We start from the raw sequence: 16,584 nt of genomic DNA on the forward strand, positions 1-16,584 counted from the left end.
AAAAAGAAACTGCTACACATGTAAAGTGTCTTCATATGAGAGCAACAGTATGGGTACAGTACAGTACATGTATAAAAAGTCAATTGCTAAAAGAAAAAAAAAACAAATTTAAAAGGCTAATTCCAGCTGAAACTATGGTGTAAGTGAGATAAAATAACTTTCAAAATGTTACTTACCTGCATTCAATATATCTGTGTATTTGGGTGATGTCACAATGCGTCTAACTGCCTAGAGCACTGAGTCTTAACTCTTTCTATAACAACGAAGTAGTCTGATCATAAAGTTACCTGTCATCCCCAGTACCAACACTTCACCATAAAGGGCTTAAACTTTGCTGACTTGTACAGCCACATCTCAGCTTTGGTTCATTCACCTTGCTGTCAACTTGAAATAGAGATCATGTATCACTATGTTGCATAGAGTATACTGGAAGATATGGAGCATACACACGGTCAGATTTGTCAGATGAACGTTTGAACGATTTGAACGATTTTACCAAAGTTTTGAACGATTGAACGATTTTTGATTGCATTAAAATTAATGGAATCGTACAAGTCTGACTGCAAACACATCAGATGTCAGATATCGTTATCTGACAAATGGGAACGCGCATCGTTCATCGTCCATCGTTCAGGCATGTCAGATATGTCAGATTTTCCTTCAGATATGAACGACTGAACGATTTTTAAATCGTTATCGTTCAGATCTGAAGGAAAAATCTGACCGTGTGTATGCACCAATACAGTGCATAGCGAGGCACCACATTTTCATCCATATTTCCTCATGCCCTTCATATAACGGGTGATGTACAGGCAGTTACTGCTCCTGCACCGCAGTTGACCTAAGTTATAATTAGTGGCGGCTCCTTACCTGTCTCTGGCAAGGAGGACTGTAATTGTGCACATTTGCAAGATCACAATACTGCACAAATTAACAAACTGTCCGGCTTTTAGGGACTGCACCGGCTGCATTTTCCAGAAGCTGGTAATGGCTGCCATAATAGCAGGGAAGTTGCTTCCCATTGGAAGTGCTCTCTGCTATTGCAGTATGAACTGGAAGTCCCAGGAGGAGAAAACACCTCCCCTTGGGACTGACTGTTCGGCTGCGATTAGCAGGGAGAGCTTCCAATGGGAATCACAGCTAGGTAGTCCCAGCAAGTGGTGGAGTTTACAGGTGGCTGCAGCCTTGTTATACACAGTTATCATTGTTTTTTTCTTATTAGTAATAACATATTCAGTTATCACAATGATGGGCATACATGTTACTCATAAATGACAGAATCACACAAGTAATATTATATATAGTAGCATTACACAGCCAACTTTCTAACACACTAATACTTAATGCAATGTTTCTTTACAAAGCCACCGTCTTAGCTAATACATTATGCTGCTTAGTTTACATTTGACAGTCAATAGGGTTCAGGGCCGGACTGGCCATCGGGCACTTCTGGCATATGTCAGAAGTGCCTATGGCCTAAATCTGGCTCAAGGAGGGGGAAAGGAAGAGTCCTCCGTCCTCCACCCCACGGCTCCGGAATCACTAACATCACAGAGACAGAAGGGGTGGAGGCATGGATGGGCCGGCGGCTGCTATGCTGGGCCGGGGAGAGACGGGGGCGTGCTGCGAGGCCAGCCCCCGTGACTTGCGGCACGCCTCCTTGATTTAACCATGCCCCCTTCACACACGAGTGCAGGGCGGACTGCCAGGGCTGAAATACAGTCCCAGTCCGTCCCTGATAGAGTTGGTGGGAATTTCCCAACAGGACTAGTTTCTTTGCATCTATATATTTAAATCTGGATTGATACCCCTAGTGTCATGCGATGAGCTCCCCCTGCAGGCCAATTTCTGCACTACAGCACAATTGACTTCGCACAGAGCATCCCTCCCAAAGTGAACAATATCTCCCACTTCTCCTGCTTACATTCCAATCATTTGCTCTGAACCAAATCACTGATTATAATAGCTGTAACATAAATTATTAGTTGATTATTGGAAAGTCACGTGAAAGCAGTACCAAATATGTAAATGGTTCTGTCGATACCTGTACAATTCTGAATATATTTTATCACTTGCAAACTGGTAATATGGGCTGGTAGACAAGTGGTAATCATAACAGAATTCAGAAAACGTATGAAATGCACATAATATGTTTTTATTTAAATACTGCTAACTGAATGAATTAAACATCTCAAGTGTAGCATTACGTATAGCAGGGGTTCCCAACCACGGTCTTCAAGGCACACTAACAGTCCAGGTTTTAAGGATAACCATACTTGAGCACAGCTGACTTAATTAGTACCTCAGTTATTTTGACTTAACTATCCATGCTTAATCATGGATATCACTAAAACCAGGACTGTTAGTGTGCCTTGAGGACCGAGGTTGGGAACCGCTGACATATAGGTTTATTATAGTTCCTCACTAATCTGATGATCAGTGAACTAGTGTCATTAAATAGTAGGGAAATAGTTTTTAATTTCCATCTTCATTATATAACCCATCAGATACCACCATAAGTCAGACCGCTGGTATTATAGTGAATGGATTAGTTTATTTTGTGGAGCAGATGAAACCCGTTGCTTCCTAACTATTATGGAGCTACCAGTGTTAGTAAATACAATTGCTGTAGACTTATACAGATGCGTCCTAGCTTTGCTGCAGTTCCGACAAACAGCCCCTCTCGGCGCGCCTGGTCCCGTGAGTCTTTGCTAGCACCAGGCGTCTTTTTTTTGTCGAAAATGTGTCTCAAGTCGCAAAGCGATGCAACTAGGACGCACCAGCAGACTGTGCTGATTAATTTGATATGTGACACTTGTATATCTGTGTGCCACTGAGTCACTGAATCAGCATGCAAAGTGCTACAATGCATTTACAGCCTCAGTTACACACAGATATATAAGTGTCACATATCAAACTAATCAGCACAGTCTCCATTTTCAGCAAATAAAGACACCCAACACTCGTAGAGTTGCACAGGACCTTGCGGCTCACTCACACCAGGCATATCGCACTGCATGGCGTATTGAGGATAGATGAACAAGGAAACATCTGTGGTCTGATAACTGTCCATTTGTTTATTAAGGATTGTGCTCCCAACCTAATAACCTTAAGTAGACCTGTTAAGTATGGAGGTACATTTTTGAGATAGGTTGGGTGGATGGGTGGGGAGTATGGCTTACTAACATGGTTCTGATGTACAGTAACCCACTATAAACTACTTGTAATAGAGTTTTCTGTACTAAGAACTTTAGTAACAAAGTAAATAAGCAAACAATATTGTATTATTTAAAATATGAAGCACAGCACAGTTGGCGTAATGCTTAGCATTACTGCCTCAAAGCACTGAGGTCTTGGGTTCAATTCCCAACTGTGTAGAGTTTGTATATACTCCTCCTGCTTGCGTGGCTTTCCTCTGGGTACTCCGGGTTCCTTTTGTGCTCCAAATATACAGTATGCTTGTAAGTTATTTGGCTCCCAACAAAAATTAACCCTAGTGTGTATGCGTATGTGCATTTGGTAGGGAGTATAGCTATGTTATAGGAAATATAGCTGGGACTGAGGCGAATGGCCAATTATTCTCTGTAAAGCACCACAGAATATACATGCGCTATAAATAATTGGTAATAAATTATGAAAGCACAGTCACAAGTTTAGACTGTAACATCTAAGGATAAAACGTGGTCAAAGTGTATTTTTGCATCAAATCACATTTCTCTGCTTATTTGAATGTAATACCATTGGAGCTGTGTGCTTGTCCCAGATTAAATGACATATATCGTCCATAAAAGCCAACCTTCATGGTATAGTAAGGATTACCTGTGTGCTTAGCTGCCTGCTTACTGTAGCAGAGGCTTTGTGCCAAATATAATCATTTGCTCTCTATAGGGTATCTCAGATGTTATGGAGCATACACACGGTCAGATCAGTCAGATGAACAATTTGAACGATTTTACCAAAGATTTTAACGATTTTTGACTGCATTAAAATGAATGGAACGGTCCAAGTCTGACTGCAAACACATCAGATGTCAGATATCGTTATCTGACCATTGGGAACGCGCATCGTTCATCGTTCAGGCATGTCAGATTTTCCTTCAGATATGAACGATTGAACGATTTTTTAAATCGTTATCGTTCAGATCTGAAGAAAAATCTGACCGTGTGTATGCTCCATAAAATGCTGGAAGGGGAACTGACCGGCTTGTTTTCCTTTCCTCAAAAAGAACAATTAACACAATTTTATTTTATATTAAGTATCTGCTGATTTCAGCAAGTGGCTAGACACAGGTCCCCTGTACCATACCACAGACAGGAAAACAGAGCCTGGTTTCCTGTGGTTCCATTTATCCCCCAAAACCACATCATGCTGACCTGGGATGAGCTGAAGCAACAACCTCTCAACCCAGCTTACTCTTCCCATGAATATATCTCACATCCTAAAGCTTTACTGAGCTCTCAGCTGACCTTGGAAGAAAAGACAATAAGAATTTGCAATGAATTGTTGTTTTGCGTTTGCTGTGGAATCTGCGGCATCATGAATATCATATTTTCTCCTATTTTACTAAGAGAAAAACATAACTCCATGTCCTCTTCAGGAGCTACACTTGGTTGTTGCACTTGGTTGTTGATTAACTAGTCACCAGGGGTCAGCCTGACCTTTGGGTAAATAACCTCCTGCAGCGTTTAGAGCAGAAATACCAGTTTGTTCTATACTGCTGTAGTGACCCAGAGTAAGAGAGCCAGGTAGAGCTGCTTGCTGTGTGCTGTGCCATTACCAGTGTGAGCTTACCCGTGGCTGCCTTCCTTTTGCATTCTTCTTGCACGGTAATGATAAGGTGACAGGCATAATTAATGTGGGATTCTAACACTCTTTTTCCCACCTACAGTCTGAGGGGCTGGACTCAACAGACGTCGGCCTCTCGCATAAGTCACTTTACTCTCGTGCGGTGGTAATGGAGACAACTGGAAGTGGCCTGTTACATTCTTACCAGCAGCCGGACTTTGACACTGCACTTCAACTTGCCAGGGAAGAGGTAACTGTCCATCACAACTTCCTATCACATAGTTTTTCACTACATCCCTCCACTCTGATTAGTCCCTCTGCTTATGAAGAGGGAAGTTTTCTGTTTGAATGTAAAATTTAACTTTCGACCACTATGTGTCACTATTGCACCGTTGGGTTTTCTCAGAGCCCATCGTACACATTCATAGATTGGAGGTCCCTGCATAGTACAGCGTTTAGCTGTTTCCTAACAATAACTTATTCAAAAGAAAAAAAAAACACTTTCTTTTTAAAACATTTGTTCATTATAGAAATCTTACTCAAACTACTTATACTATATACAGATGTATCAAATTAATGATGTATTACCGCACTATTGAATGATGTAAAGATTAAAGCAGCTCACTTCTTAAATAATAGTAATATGGGTTTTAAGGAGCGCTTGAAAATAGTATATATAGAGAAAAAATTAATGGAAGTATATGTGTAGTGCAATCCCTGTAAAAAAATAAAAAAGTGGTTAGTAAGCATTAATGTTTATATAGCTTCTTTTGCATGGGTGGACTGTCCGTGAGCTCGTCACTATGGGTTACGATTTCACCAGTTGTAAGGCCGCTAATGGGTGGCTGCAGGTATCCCTATGCTGCCTACCTTCCGTGCAGCACTTCTCTGCCGCTGGCTGGTCCCCTCTGTGCTTGTCCCTTCCGTCCTCTTGTACATGTGGCATACAGACACTGCTCCAGTATTTGAGTTCACGGTATCCAGAATCTTGCTTCCGGCAATACTGGAGCAGTGTCTGTATGCCACATGTACAAGCGGATCGTAACCCATAGTGACGAGCTCACGGACAGTCCACCCGTGCAAAAGAAGCTGTATAAACATTAATGCTTACTAACCACTTTTTTCTTTTACAGGGATTGCGCTATACATATACGTACATTCATTTTTTCTCCATATATACTATTCTCAAGCTCTCCTTAAAACAACCCATATTACCATATACAGAAGTGTCTGCATACATCTTACCTCAATGCGCTACAAGTCTCATTAAACATAACACGTAAGCAGCGTGCGACTTGGTAGTGCCGAGCGTCTTTTCATGTAACTTTTTACCTTCATCTTAATCGTAAAGTGATGTGAATAGGACGCACAAGTAGCTTCTGCTGATTACAATGACATGCGGCATGCCTATATTGTGTGTGTATCTGCATGTGAAACGCTACGTTACCGTGTCAGCGGCTGTGACAATGCAGATACAGCCGCATACACACAATATACTGTAGGCATGCCGCATATCATGTTAATCATAATCGCTTTGCGAATAAGAAGCATTTGAAGGTAAAAAGTCACACAAAAAGACGCTCAGTGTTACAGAGTCACGCCACAGCGACTAGACGGGCTGTTTAACGCGCAAGGAAGTAAGATGTACAGTATGTGCACACATCTGTACTCGTATTTACATAAATACACTAATATGCTAATTCAGAAACATCTATTCCATTTGCTGTGGTAGAAACTCTGGCAAGATGTATTTACTTAGTCAAGGAGCTATCAGTGCCCATGACCAGTCCCCTGTGGACAAAGTTAAAGAAATTCACCCAGTATGTAAAAGCTGATAATGTGTACAGCTCACTAAGTTAATTTTAAGTACAGTTTCACTTACTTGTGATGCACCTTTTACTTAGTCTGCAAAGCTTCCTACAGCCAACAATGGTTCCACAACAGTCTCCTCCATACCAGACCTGCTCGTCTGACCAATCATACAGTGCTGTTGTCAATGCCCCTCCCCTTTGTGCTTCCCAATCACATGCACTAAGAAGTACAATGGGAGGAGCACTGACAACACTGTTGTCGATTTGAATAAGACAAGCAGATACAGTATTGCATGCAGAAGATCAGTCTGGAGATTTTGGTGGAAGCTATAAAACTGCATTTCTTGTGTACTGATGTGTCCTCACACACTGTTGCTACAGTCTTGCCAATCAGCCCCTCTCGGCTCACCAGCTCCCATGCAACTTGGCCATACTTGCCGACAATCAGCTCCCTCCTTCCGGGAGGGAGCTGATTGTCGGCTAACAGCAGGGGGCGTGCCTGGTCATTCACGGCACATTGGGTGTGGAGCCGGGGGCGGGGCTGCGCAATCGCGTTATCGGCACCCCCGCTTCGGGGGTTTGTAGTTTATTATGAGGGGAGGTCGGGAGGTTTGCTGGCTACCGGGAGGCTTGCCTGCCTTTCCGGGGGGCCGGGAGCGGCACCTGAAAATCGGGAGGCTCCCGGCCAAATCGGGAGTGTAGGCAAGCCTGAACTTGGCTTGTGCCAAGCATCTTTTTCGCCCACAAATGCGTCTTACAAGCTGCTTCAGGAGACTGCACTGATTAATTTCTCATGCAATACTTGTATATCTGTGTGTGACTGAGTCTGAGTCTGTATACGAAGTGATACGATGCAGCGCCCGCGGCTTTTTTTCCACTCCAAGTTCTGTTGTGCTACATATACAAACTCACTCACACACAGATATACAAGTGTCATATATCAAGTTAATCAGTACAGTCTCATGAAGCGGCTTGTCGCATCCGTTTGCGATTACTGCACAATTTTGGACAAAAAAGTTGCACAGGACCTGGCGGTTTTACTAGCACCAGGTGTCTCGCGCTCCATGGCATATTGGGGCTAGGTGTATGAGGACACATCTGTAATTACTTATATCATGGGTGAAGGTCTAATAATAGGCTGTAGAACTAACTAAAAACGGGTGAGTGGTGAAACGGGTTCTATGTTAGCTGGGTGGTATTAGATATATAGTTTCATTATAAATCCAGCTCTGAATTGTGACTTAAATATTAAAAATGATAGATTATAATTTCATACATACATTACAGTGCAGACAGATTGTCCCTTAAGCAATGCTGAGATCTCTCCTAGTTTCCATAGGTGACATCTCTCTAGTTTTAAAAACTTTACATTAACCCTAAATGTTTTGCTCTTCTTTCGCCACTGAGATTAAATGACTCCTATTCTTCAGATTGCAGCCAAGGAGAGGGAGGTGACAGAGTGGAGGAAGAAGTACGATGACAGTCGCTGTGAGGTGGTGGAGATGAGGTGAGTCCACCACAGAGAGTCACTCAAGGCCTGATTATTCAGCGATGGACGCTAATGCGATCGCAGCTGCGAAAATATGCTAATAGCTTACCGGATGCCGACCTCTGCCTTCTCATTTGCACACGACGTCGCGTACCAGCATAGATATCGGTAACATCGCCGCACATTGACCAGCAATGCAGGCCTTGCAGCAGGTCTGACCTGCCTCAAATACATCGGCTCTCCTGACACGCAGAGAGCTGCGTAGGAGATCACAATGGCTAATTTATGCACGCCCATGTAATGGCGTTTAAACTGTAAGAAACACCTGCGTTTTTCTAACCAGCCCCCTGTTACCTCCCCCAAATGCTGACTACCTGTCACTCACGTTGCGAATGGGTTCTCTGTCCGTGCGGAATCAGAAGACAATGGCAGCGCGTGTGCAGTGCAGCTTATACACATGGGCAATGGCAAACAATCGCTCGATCTGCGTAAAAATCACCATTGTGTCCATCTCTGAATCAGGCCCTCAGTCATTTGTTCATACTGACTAGTGTTCAGGTATTGCAATGGATTCTGCACTATAAGTCTAAGATTTAGCTTTCAGTAGTAAAGGGCGGGAAAGTCTGACCTTACTTAAACAGAGCAGCCGATCCTCTTGTTGTATTCTGTAATCCTGCTTTTTATACCTCAGACGGCCTTACAAATCCTGAGCACTAAACCCTCCTCCATATGGTGTGGGGATAAGTACAAGCTCACATCCACCTGGAGTGCAGACAGGTTTCCTAAAGATCATTTCTTCTGTAATACTTATAAATAAAATGATGAACTGTTCTCCTATATGTCATAAATTATATGGCAAACATTTTCTAGTGTGCTGTACAACGTAGAATATTATGTAACGTATAAAGAATTCACAGTTCAAATAGTTAATATAGTGCTAATGATATACCATCACAGCCTTAATGATAAAAGGAAATCTAAAGCAAATCAAACAATAAGCAAACATGTATGAAATTTGTTTCGGGATATATGCTCAATATTTGCCGTTCTCTAATTAATAATATTTAAATTTGCGTTTGCTACTATAGGTTACTCTATATAAATGGTGTAGCAGAAAAGTGTTATTGTTCTTACAAGTTACAATGTATACAGTATGACAGAGGTTCCCAAACTCGGTCCTCAAGGCACCCTAACAGTCCAGGTTTTAAGACTATCCATGCTTGGGTACAGGTGACTTAATTAGTGCCTCAGTCAATTTGATTTAACCACCTGTGCTCAACCATGGATATCTCTAAAACCTGGACTGTTGCGGTGCCTTAGGGGCCGCGTTTGGGAACCTCTGCATTACACACACACACGTGAAGTTAAAAAGTGATCAAAAAGATAGATGTGTGATAGTGTGAAAAGATAGATAGCCTTCCTGCCCCAGTTTGATAAGAGCCTGACATCACTACTATGTGCTGTTAGGTACCCTGCACGTTGCACAATCTACTACTTGTATATGACTTCCTTCTTATGTCCATTCTACTACTAGGATTGGGACACTGCCCATGTCACCTGCAGCTTGTCCTGGCTGATGTAATCACGTGAAGCCTCCTCCATGCTCAGCACACTTATCTCCTGAAATGTTCTGTGCTGCTGTGATTTCTCTGATAATAGAATTGGCTACACGGTGTTCTGTCCCCGCCCACTTAAAAATGTACAGATGAGCAGTAGATGGTGACTGAAAACAAGATGGCGCTCATAAACCTTTGAAACGCACCTTTGAAATTTTGACAAAATGATGCAGTAACTTTAGCAGCACGCAATGGAGTAGTGAGCTAATTTGTAGTAAATATAAGGTTACTGTAGCATTACAAACAATCGATACATTTGGTAAAGACATTGTAACTCTGTTTTACCACATACATATCATTATTCAAAATCATATTACATTACCCTCAAAAATGATGTAAAATGTATAAAGTCCTTTTAGGTGGACTTGTTCTGTGACTCCCTTTACTGTCGTAGTATCATACATTTCTTTTGCTTCCATTTGGAGTTGACATTACAGAAATGTTTGCTCTTTGTTGTTACCAGAGGCGAGATTATAGTGCACCACCAGTGCCTTCCGGTATTAGTGACTTTTGAACTACACTTTGACATCCAGCTGTTATACACATCTTGGAGAATGATCCATGACATGCATGGAAGGGGCAGGCCTACAAATTGTAGCTCCTGTGGACCCTTACTGCACCTTATTTTTGCACACTGAGGTGTACATAGAATACGGGACCAGAAGTACAAATGTGTCCTCCTCATTATTGCCTCAGCCCTTCTCGGCAAGCCAGGTCCCATATGACTCGGCTTGAGCAGAGGTTCCTTTTCTTTCTACCGTGCGTCTTAGTCACAACGCGATGTGACAAATCAGCTTTATGAGATTGCACTGATTCATTTGGAATGCGACGCTTGTATATCTGTGTGCAACTGAGTCTGAATCTGTGTACGAAGTGCTACCATGTTTTTTCTCACGCCAAGTTCCGTCGTGCATCGTATACAGATTCAGTCTCAGTTACACACAAATATACAAGTGTCACACATCAAATGAATCAGTCTCCTGAAGCGGTTTTGTTGCATCACATTGCTGCTTACACGCACATTAGAGCAAAAAAAGACACTATACTGCTTGGGGTGGCCTCAGTTTACGAAGGCTTGCCAGATTGCGATGCCAGGAAACTGCATCCGCTCAGATCCTGGCTTTGCCACTCACAGGGACGACACGCCCCTGTTTCCGGGAATGCCTGCCGTCCCCACCCCCGGACCGCCCTGTAAATGCCTCTGCTTGTCAATCAGGAAGAGGCATAGCAGGGGCTGCGTGCGATCACGCAGGACCCATTCTGACGGTTCCTGCACACGTGCAGATTTCCGATAGTCGGAAAGCTGTGTTCAGCATTGCACTTATGTGCATGGCGGAATCAGCCCCTATATGTTAATAAAGATAAATGTGTATCCTAGCAACATTTTATAATAATAGCAATATCATATAATACAATACGATATAATTGCATTACTATATACTGCATAGTGTACAAATCAGAATAGACAAATATTTGTACTAGCAGTATTCATTGATATTCTATTCCTAATACTCCTGGATCTGAGCAATTTAAAATTAATATTAATTAAAATACTATGGTATATCTTTATAATATTGTAAACTGATTTCCGATGGAATGGAGATGAGTATCGAATCTTACCTATAATTGTTTTTTTGCAGGAAAATTGTTGCTGAATATGAACAGACAATTGCGCAAATGATCGGTACGTTTACTGTGAATGTGTGTATATATGTATATACTGCACATAAAATATATAAATGTTTTCTCTACTGGCATTTTCTCTTTTGTTTCTAAGGGGTATATTTACTAAAGGCTGTTTTTAACACGATGTTGTGTTTCTGAAGCTAAATCACACATTTACTAATACTTAAAAAACTGAATCAAAAATTGCCTGTTAGTAAATGTGTGATTAAGCCCCAGAAACACAAAATCGATTTAAATTGATTTAAATTGATTTTAAATCGATTTTAAATCGACCTTTAGTAAATATACCCCTAAATGTGCTGACTTATGGACTATATGATGTATTTTCCACAGATCAGCCATTACACCTTTCTACTTGCAACCTCCATTATACGAGACAGTGCGCTGGCATATCTCATCTTTGGCAGATACAGCTGTAAACAATGTATCTGTCCTTAGTCTCCTAACGATTGTCTCAGTTCGTGGAGAAAAAATCACGGGCGGGACTGTATTTTACAGAAACGCTACATTACCGAAACAGCATAAAACGGATCCAGCGACTGGCCTGTTCTATAACTATTTTATATTTGAAGCTATAATGACAATAGGAAACAAGTATGAAAGCATCACCTCAAGCGTTTTAAATATATCGTTTTTACTTTAAAATATCCACATTCATTTTGTGGCAATATTTACGTACTTCGTATATTGCATATTATGTGCGCTCTGAATTCAGACTCTTGTAGAATCTGAGCTGCGCAGACAGTGTCAGAGCTCCACGCAGCTTATAAATACATACATTAACGATCACACTTGGTGCTTCACCTGGCTGGACAAGATTCCATATATGGACAGACAGCTGAGGCTCATGTATTGCATTTGCAAATTATGCTGTAGTTAAGGACTCCTGAGGGCTTATGTAATAGCGTGCGACTTCCAGCTGCTGCGGGAACTCCTGCAAGTCTTCCCGTATTTTTAAAGCAGCTGGTTTTGCCTTTAAAATGATTGCCGCTTTAAAAGTATGGGAAGATTCGCAGGAGTTCCCGCAATGGCTGGCAGTCGCACACTATTACATAAGTTCCCTGATGTACAAGTAATGGGTTCTCTAGATTCCACATATCATTGTAGAATTAAGTTAATCTGTGATCACATAGGGCCAGTTAGGGTCTTGCATTGAAAAAAAAAAAGCTGCAGTCACACATTTGAAAGGATCTAAAGTTAAATGGCTGCATCTGACAACTATTTGGTTGTCATTGGTTTTATTCCCCCACCTGTCCGGTGTTCCTTTACAATTACCCCGACCCTTCCGCATATCACATTACAGCCAGCTCTGGCTCTAAACCTCTCTTTCCTCTAATTTATCAGATTTACTTTTGCTTATTTTATTTCTTTATTTTTTTACCTGCTGCTTTCTGCTTTTTTTGTCGCTTGCAAACATAAGGCAGCCCAGGTAAGAACTCACTGTGCCCTGTATGTCAATATTTCCGTATTTGTGTGTGCTGGCGAGTCTTGTGAGTACATTGGCTGTCCATAAAATTGTGTGGTGCTCAGCCCACATATCAGTGAGGTAGACTTAGGGCAATGGGCAGTCTTCTTCTTCCCCAATATATCCATTAATAATTTGCAGATTTCCTTTGGATTTTTATCTGGTGCGGGGGTAATTTAGAGACTACACATTCTGCAATATAGGTACAATTGCCCAATATTATTATTAGCATTTATTTATATGGCGCCACAAGTGTTCCGCAGCGCCTTACAAAGTACATAAACAAAAAGTTTATCTATGTTTATGTCCCAGTGTATGTGGTTTGCGTACGGTGGGGTTATTAAACTCACTATTGTAAGATTAAATCTCAGTTCATCTCTATTTTAACAATCAGACAGTTTGAAGAACAGCCAGAGTGTAACCATGATTAGATGGAGGGAACCCTGGCAGCAGCAGACTGGAAGTGCCCAGTGAGGGCATCCCAAGTTACAGCGTGAGCTGATCATGTGACGCCCACAGCTCACCTTTGGGACACCCGGTTGCTAATGATTTCCCTGGCCAGTTGTGGTAATACCACCATGCTATAAGGGTTTCCATCTCCTATAATTAGCTGTATATAACAACTACTAAGAAGGCAATTAGGGGTCTATTTACTAAGCAGTGTTAGGAGACAGAGTGAAAAGTGATAAGAAAGTGATAAGGTGCCAGCCAAACAGCTCCTAACTGTCATTTTTCAAACAGCCTGTGAGATGGCAGTTGGGAGCTGATTGGCTGGCACCTTATCACTTTTCACTCTGTCTCATAACACTGCTTAGTAAATAGACCCCTTAGTGTGAACAGTATGTAAAGTAAATGTGGGTCCCCAGCTAATTCCAATGAATGGCTTGTTTTTCTTAGTTACACAATTAGTGTAGATCTTTCCATATCTAATAATTACTTTTTATATAAATTCGCTGTGTGCTATATGGCAGCCTACTGTATGTGGATTTTATCTTAGTGTGGGATCGTTTTTTTTAAATAAATAAACTATCTAATACATATAACTTTTGAAGGAATAACATTTATAGCTACTTGCTGGTAGAGGAGCCACCCCCCTGCCCCTTTCTGTGTCTCCCGTATTGTTATATATTGTCATACTTATCATTGTCACCTCTGCCAAGAATGAGCATCTGAGCAGCTCATGCATGCCAGCCTAGTGATTGCATCAATGCAGTACAGAGATATTACTGGGCAACACAGTGCCCTTATGTGGGGCACCAGATTTATCTGAACGGTCCCAGCAGTCTGTGTGAAACTCAGAGATACGAGCAGGTAAAGTACATGGCTGTCCTGCTTCAGAATACTCTGCGGCTCTCAAAGGAACTGATTTACCTGCTGTCACTCAGTCCAGTCATTCTACTTTGGGGTGCGATGACAGCATATTGTCTAGTCTTTGTAATCATTATCTATGTTCTGGCAGTCCATAAGAATAAGAAAGGACATGTTATCAATGCAGGGCACTGATCATACTATTGTCTTTGGACAGAGGATGAGCAGAGAGAGAAGTCGGTCTCTCACCACACAGTGCAGCAGCTGATTGTGGAGAAAGAACAAGCTCTGGCCGACCTTAACTCAGTGGAGAAGTCGCTGGCTGATCTCTTCCGGAGGTATGAGAAAATGAAGGAGGTGCTGGAAGGTTTCAGAAAGGTAAGAGATCTTGGACAAGGGAACTGAAAGCCTAGTTACCTGACTAGAGTGATGTGTTTTCCTGCACTGTGCAGATCACCTTTGTTGCTGCCTGTCATATTGATAATTACTGAGGATCTGATCACGTACAAAACATTCCTTCTGCAGAATGAGGATGTGCTGAAGAAATGTGCACAGGAGTATCTGGCGCGGGTAAAGAAAGAAGAACAGCGGTACCACGCTCTGAAAATCCATGCGGAGGAGAAGTTGGACAGGTAATGGGGAGTCGTACGCCTGTGTTGTCGGTATACAACCAATGGTCATTTTTCTCGTACTGTACCCTTTAAGAAGTGAAAGCAAATATCCGGTTGCTACGGGTTACAGTACAATTTTCCTGTGCACCAGCTTTCATAAATCATATGCTACATTGTGCATCATAAAATGTGTGGTGTTTCCCTGCAGGGCTAATTCAGAGATCGCCCAGGTACGCAGTAAGTCTCAGCAGGAGCAGGCAGCTTACCATGCCAGCCTGAGGAAGGAACAGCTCCGGGTGGATGCCTTAGAGAGGACCCTGGAACAGAAGGTTAGTACAAGGACTGTCTTTCCTTCCCCTTGCCATTCCCTCCTTCCCTTCCCTTTTTCTCACACACTTACTCTTCCTACTTACAGAATAAGGAGATTGAAGAACTTACCAAAATTTGCGATGAACTCATTTCTAAAATGGGGAAGAGCTAACCTGCTCCTGCTTCTTACGGAATGCTTGGATTTCAAGCTAAGTGCAATCGGGATGATGTGGAAAAGGGAGATCCAGTCTTTTAACGTGTACTGTCAATGTGGAGAAGGGGCACAGGAAGCGGGTGACGCTTCCCTCTCGTATGTCCTTCCTGTATCAGGGAGACAGAAAACTGCTCCTACATCTCCAAGTTTGTAACATTTTATAGGGGTTTTACCCAGTTCTGCATCATGTCAAAGGGAGCTTTGAGCTCATTCTACGTCCTGCCGGGCAAGACTACAATCAAAGTTCAGAAGCTTCATTACAGATGGGTGGGGGGACTCTCTTATACATTGGACTTGCTATTTAAAATGATTGCAAGGAATTGAAAGACATCAGCTCATAGTCGCATGATGGTGTGTTGTAAATAAATCTGTATTATGCAAACACTGGATAACCCAATTTTTTCCCTTTAAGAAATAAATGTTTGTGCTTCTTGCCTTATCATTGGTAAGAATTACTTTTTCTTAATTGCACTAACCCTGACAGACACAAATATTAACCACATGTAATTAAATGGTTTACCTAAGCAGTACACCCTGCTCGAGTTGCTTTATATTCTACACAACTGTCATCCGTTAGATGTGGAACACCTCCACCCCAAAGTCATGTAAGTTGGTAGGATCGGTTTCTGTATGTGTAAGCACAGTTGGAATCATCCATAATAATAATAGGGAGTGCCAGATCGTAGGTCACTTTTGAATAAGATTAAATGATTTTGAAATATATATTTGTGTTTCCACTGCATTTAGGGCCATGATATAGAGATGCACAAAAGTGCATTTGTACCATGCAAAGATGCATCTTTATGCAAAATTAAGGCACTCCGTATGCACACAATTTGCATCCATACTTAGTGTTAAACCTGTCTTGTACTTGTGGAGCCTTCACATGCAAGTGCTGTACAGGAATGGTGTGCTGGCACAAGTTATGCAAAGTCCCTTTGAGTTCCATCTTATTTTGAGTTACACGGATAGTAAAACACGTTAGCTGCTAGATGTAAATATTGCTTCTGCAAACACTATGGGAAAGTTTTTGGAGTTTACGAAGATTGTTGCAACTTTGCCTCCAGATGCATCTATACACTAGATTTAACGTTGCAAGTATCTTAAAACTTATGTAACTTAAAATACAGGAATAGAAATGCAAGTCGTCAGGTGCTTCTCAGCTCATATAAAAAAAGAGCATTTTTACATTCAACTCTAAATGGTGCCCACAGTCACAGTTTTAACCGTAGTCTGAATCGGGCCCTAATAATGCATTTTCTTGTCCCCTAGGTCACAATTTATGTGTTT

The 16,584-nt window shown here is 41.8% G+C and overlaps 1 protein-coding gene across 7 annotated transcripts in view; it reads left to right on the top strand.

Annotated features, from left to right (window-relative positions):
* TACC2 (transforming acidic coiled-coil containing protein 2) overlaps positions 1–15,733 on the top strand; it is a 185,608-nt gene extending 169,875 nt beyond the window's left edge. For 5 of the 7 annotated variants that reach the window (XM_088450515.1, XM_088450514.1, XM_088450516.1 and 2 more), the window contains 7 exons: positions 4,889–5,035; positions 8,027–8,103; positions 11,342–11,385; positions 14,378–14,538; positions 14,686–14,792; positions 14,980–15,100; positions 15,187–15,733. In XM_088450515.1, the coding sequence (XP_088306641.1) occupies positions 4,889–5,035; positions 8,027–8,103; positions 11,342–11,385; positions 14,378–14,538; positions 14,686–14,792; positions 14,980–15,100; positions 15,187–15,252 (723 nt within the window). In that variant the 3' untranslated portion in view covers positions 15,253–15,733. Of the gene's footprint in view, positions 1–4,882; positions 5,036–8,026; positions 8,104–11,341; positions 11,386–14,377; positions 14,539–14,685; positions 14,793–14,979; positions 15,101–15,186 lie in introns of those variants that run through there. The other 2 variants (XM_088450517.1, XR_015870049.1) reach the window with 2 other exon arrangements.
* Positions 15,734–16,584: the final 851 nt, after the last annotated feature.

The sequence above is a fragment of the Taudactylus pleione genome, unplaced genomic scaffold, assembly GCF_031769625.1.
Source record: "Taudactylus pleione unplaced genomic scaffold, aTauple2 ptg000518l, whole genome shotgun sequence".
Taxonomy (NCBI): domain Eukaryota; kingdom Metazoa; phylum Chordata; class Amphibia; order Anura; family Myobatrachidae; genus Taudactylus; species Taudactylus pleione.